At 44.5% G+C, this 5,150-nt stretch overlaps 1 protein-coding gene across 1 annotated transcript in view; it reads right to left on the minus strand.

The window, feature by feature from the left end:
- The window catches only part of NCS1 (neuronal calcium sensor 1), a 33,349-nt gene extending 29,632 nt beyond the window's left edge, over positions 1-3,717 (minus strand). The window contains exons 1-2 of the mRNA XM_069069176.1: positions 3,696-3,717; positions 3,280-3,304 (exon numbers count right to left, since the gene is read on the minus strand). Coding sequence (XP_068925277.1) covers positions 3,280-3,304; positions 3,696-3,717 — 47 coding nt within the window. The remainder of the gene's footprint in view (positions 1-3,279; positions 3,305-3,695) is intronic.
- Between the last annotated feature and the right edge of the window lie 1,433 nt (positions 3,718-5,150).

Genomic DNA, 5,150 nt, shown 5'->3' on the forward strand with positions numbered 1-5,150 from the left:
GGGGAGGGGAGGGAAGGGGAAGGGGAGGGGAGGGGAGGGGAGGAAAGGGATCAGATCAGATCCTTGGGGCTCAGTACTCAGGGGGAGCCAGGAGGCATCCCCAAAAGAGAAAAATGACTTTGCTCCCCTCTCCAGCCTCACTCCTCCTTCCCAGATCCTAGAGCATATGCAGTACAAAGAACACACAGAAACCCTGAATTCTAGACACCAACTGGCTTTGTGACCTCCTCTAAACCTCAGTTATCCCATCTGTAAAATGAACTCTGTGTGTGTGTGTGTGTGTGAGTGTGAGCACTTCTAATATTCCATCAAAGTTCAATAAGGACTGCTGGAATCACCTATAGTAATAACAGCTAGCATTTATATAGTCCTTTAAGGTTTGTGAAGAGACAGATAGGCAGGTAGACAGACAGACAGACAGACAGACAGATGACAGATAGATAGATAGAAAATCCCATTTCATTCCTCACAAGAGCATGGCAAATTTTGCATATGAAGAGTGAAAAAGTGATTTGCTCAAGGGTCACACAACTCATAAGGCTGGATATATGAAGTCTGTTCTTCCTGACTCCAAATCCAGCATTTAATCCTCTATACCACCTTGCCTCATCACCTTGCCCTCCTATAGGGAGAAGAAGCATTGTAGACCCTAACAGAGGAGAAAGGAGCAAGCACACTGGGGGTGGGGTGGTTTTCTCTCCTAGAATGGATGACGATTTCTCAGAAAAACCCTGTGTATCTGTGATTTCCACACCTGACCCCCAAACAGGCAGCCCTAGAAGTGAACTTTAGGCTACGGGGAGCCCTGCACCCTATGTATCTGTACCCTTTCTTCCCCACCCCGTCTCCCATTCTGCCCCTAGAGGAGACAAAGATGGGGAATATCTCTCAGTTCCCTCCCGGCTGGTAGGGCTTGCAGGAATCTGGGCTGTGCTTTGCACACAGATGAGCAGCCAACCAGGCAAAGCCTCAGAGCTGCAGAGTCACAGCTCAGGGAGGAAGGAAAGACATTTCCTGCTCATGTGGATTCAGGTCCCGTCTCTCCCTTGAGCACTGCCCACCCTGGGCCTACCAGGGCTCCTGTGGCCTTGGATCTTCAGGGCTGTCCTTATGCCTACCTCGGAGATGGACCAGGGTAAGCCTGGCACACCGCTCCCCTCTCACACACACACCCCAACACACATCTCTTCTTTTCCCATTCCCTTTTGCCCTTCATTTCCTCCATAAAACCTGAATGTGAGAAGTCAGACCCTGTAAATATTTCTCCAGTGTCACATTGTCAAGAGGGTGAGCCCTCTTTAACTCAGCACTCAAGGAATGTCTTCCCCATCCCTGGAGGGGTCTTGACTATAGAAGTCCTGTTTCTCTAGTGAGGAACAGGGCCTTAATCCAGAGGTGTAAGAAATATTCTGTGATCTCTGTAAACTTTCTGCATTTTGGATCAATTAATCCATGTGTTAATGGGAGGAAAATAATTTTTCCCCATTTATTCAACAAACATTCATTGAGCACTTACTATGGTCTAGGAACCTAGGTCCTGGATTAGGCAGGTAGGCAGGGAGAATAAAAAGAAACAAGAGACATAGGCCCTGCCCTCCAGGGGATTATGGGAGATAATGTTCAATACAATTAAGCTGTCATAAGTGAGTATGAGGGGCAGCTAGGTGGCCCAGTATATAGAGCACCAGCCCTAGAGTCAGGAGGACTTAAGTTCAAATCCGACTTACTAGCCACGTGACCTTGGGCAAGTCACTTAACCCCAACTGCCCTTTCTCCCCCTCCAAAAAGCAAAAAAAAAAAAAAGAAAGAAAACGTTAGTATGAGATAAATGCCACATGTATGGAGTGTATAAGAAGGGGTTCAGGAGAAGCTTACTGTGGACATTCATGAGCCATTGGATGGTTTGATCTGCCCCTAGCACTCCAGGTGAATAGGGATACTGAGATACAGGCTGTGGGTATAGCAATCACTAAAAATCCACTCTGGATTCCAGGGTCAAAGGCCTCAGGCCTCTGCATTCACCCCAACTCCTACCTCCCAAACATACCTGGCTCCTTCCAGAAGCAGACCTTCCTATGCCACATCCTGCAGTTCCTTTACCTAAAGAAGTTACCAGGATAGACCAGGAGTGCTCACAGGTTTCAATATCACTCCCCTAGTCCAGCCTGGAAAAAGGCCTCCACTCTTCCTGCCTCCAGTTCCCCACCTTGATGGACCTACACTTCTTCATTTATAATCCTTTGCTCAGTGAGAGACAATGCTCTGATTTTCTCATAAGCCCAGAAACTCTAGCAGGTTGGGGATGGGGAAAGTCAGAGCTTTCTACGGCTGTACCAAAAACACGGCTGTGAGCAGACATAGAACCCAAAAACAAGCAGGACGCAAGTCTGGAAACGCGCTCAGGAAAGAGAGGTCCAGGTGACCTTGGACATAATGCTTGGAAATGTTCCACAAAAAGTTCGATTCAGTAAACACTCCTAAGTGCCTTGCAAATGCCAGCTGCTACCCTAGGCACTGCAAATACAAAGGTTAAAAAAAGAAAAAGGGTCAATTCCTGCCCTCAAGGAGTTTAGAGTCTACTGAAGGGAGTTAAAGGTATACACAGATAAGTAAATGTAAGTTGTATGCAAAATAAAAATACAAAGCAATATCAAGGGAGTAGAGAGAGCCCTCATAAGAGGGAGGTGGAATTCCAGGAAACCTTCCATTAGAAGGTAACAGTTGAACTGAGGCCTGATAGGAACTGGAGATTCCCAGAGACAGAAGAGAGGAGAGAGCACTGAAGGCATGGGAGATGGCCTCTAAAAAGGCAAAGAGGTGAGAGGTATAGGAGAGAATACAACAGACATTTATTAAATGTCAACAATATACAGAATAATGTGATGGGGAGGATGAGCATGAAAACAAGGGTAGCTGCTGCGTACAAAGCCCTGATTAAAAGGAACAGAGAAGGTATTGGATAAAATCTAGCCTCATTTAAATCATAATTCAGCTCCATAAGTGGGAATTGGTAGGCCTCAGACCAGGCAAATTGATTCCAGTGTGAACTTGTCTTAAAGAGCCAGGGGAAACCTTGAAACTGTATTCAGGGTGTGTGTGAGTGTGTGTGTCTGTGTGTGTCTGTGTCTGTGTGTCACTTACACACACACACACAGACTATCCAACAACCACATTCTTTCTGCTCCTCTGCTCTATAGGAGAGTGTTTCAGCAATATTAGCCCCACTCTTTCCTAAAGGAGAATCTAGAAGGTACAAGAAATTGGAAGGCAGGTACTCACCACTGCTGGACTTCCTTCTCAGTAACTGCAAAAGAAAAGAAGAAAGAAGTTTTAGCAATCAATCAATAAGCATTTATTAAGCCCCTACTATATGCCAAGCACTATGTGAAGTACAAATTCACTACACGGTGGAAAAGGAGAGGAGAGGGCATGGGGTAAACACACACAGAGCTTAACTTCAAATGTTAGAGCTGGAAGGGATAACAGTGACCATCTACTTAAATGGCTTCATCTTGTAGATGTGGAAACCATTATTTCAAGAAAAAGTGATTTATCCAAAATTACAGAGTGAGTTAGTCCAAGAGCAGAGATTAGAACTCAGAGAACTCCTTCTAAGGTAATATTCCCATTCCCCCTTGCACAGAAAACTGTCAACAGAATTCAAAGAGAAAAGCAGCCAAGCCCTGAATACCTACCTGTCATTTTCTCAAAGCCCATATCTAATCAATTGTTACTCCCTTAACTCAGTTATCAATTAACTCCAGTGGCTCCCTATTATTTCTAGGATAAAATATAAAAAATGGCACATTTTTGTTGTTACATAATATGTGTATATGCATACACATATACATATATGTATTTATATCACATGTAGACATATATATGAAATAGATCATACATATCAAATAAAAAGCATCTTAAGCTCTTTACAGCCTGGCCCTAACCTAGCTTTCCAGCCCCACTGAACCTAACTCCCCCTTCTATCCTTTCTACAATGCAAACCAAACTATCCTTGCAGTTCTCATACTTGGCATTTTAGGTCCTCTCCCCAAGAGGTTCACACCAGTTGTCTCCCATACCTAGATGTACTCCCTCCTCACTTCTGCTTTTTGGCATCCCTAATATCCTTCAAGGATCAGCTCAAGTGCCCCAGTCTATAAGAAGTCTTTCCTGAAATCTCAGAGCTAGTGCTGTTCCCTAAAACTACTTTCTATTCATTGTGAATTTACCTTTATAGGTATATGCTATATACCTACATGTATATATGTATATGCTGTATATCCATATATGTATATATAGGTATGTATGTGTGTATCATGTGTGTACCATATATATGTGTGTATCATATTCATATATGTATATGGCTAGATTATAATTTCCTCTAGGCTAAGGACTTTTGCCCCCCATTACTTAATGCTGTGCCTGGCACAGAGCAGAGTCTTAATCAGAGCTTTTTGATCAACTGAGATTCTTTTCCTCTTCTAAGAATGCTTTTCATTGGTTATGAAGATCCATCCTTTCATGCTACTTTCTTAGAACAAAGCACCCAATGCTGGGAGCCTGACCCACCATTCCCTACAAAAATTCCATAAATTTCTTAAGCCTCAGTTGTCCCTTTCCTACTGGGATCCCATAGCCTCTGGTCACCAAGCTATAAGAATTAGCCTCTTAGAGCCTGGGCAGGGTATTAATTCCTACTGGTCTTAACCTCCCTGCCCAGTTCATGGGTCAGTCAATCCACAGCCAAGTACTGATTTAATATGTTGTGGAGGAATCAAAGACAATAAGACATGGCCTCTTCTGTCAAAGAACCAAGAGCCTGGCATTGCTATGAGTGGTATAGCATTCTAATCAAGTTTTTCTGGTACCTGAACCCTTTGGATGGAGGCCAAGATAGACTCTCCTGCCCTGCAGCAGGACATGTCATAGCTAAGCCTCCCTGGAGTGAGCCCTTGGAGACACTTCACATCCCCCAGGAAAGGAAATGCCATCTTCCACCCAGACAGTCCTGACTCACATGGCCTCACTGAGCAGCCTCAGCACAAGAATAACTCAATCCACTGTTTGGTCTAGAGCAGAGGCCTCAGTGGGGCAAGGCCCTCCACGTTGATGGATGGTTATGCTGCTTGGCAGAGTTCAAGGGAGGCATT

The sequence above is a fragment of the Petaurus breviceps genome, unplaced genomic scaffold (assembly GCF_028583685.1).
Source record: "Petaurus breviceps papuanus isolate PSGF00001 unplaced genomic scaffold, PetGlider_PUasm1.0 90779, whole genome shotgun sequence".
In the NCBI taxonomy this organism is placed as follows: Eukaryota; Metazoa; Chordata; class Mammalia; order Diprotodontia; family Petauridae; genus Petaurus; species Petaurus breviceps.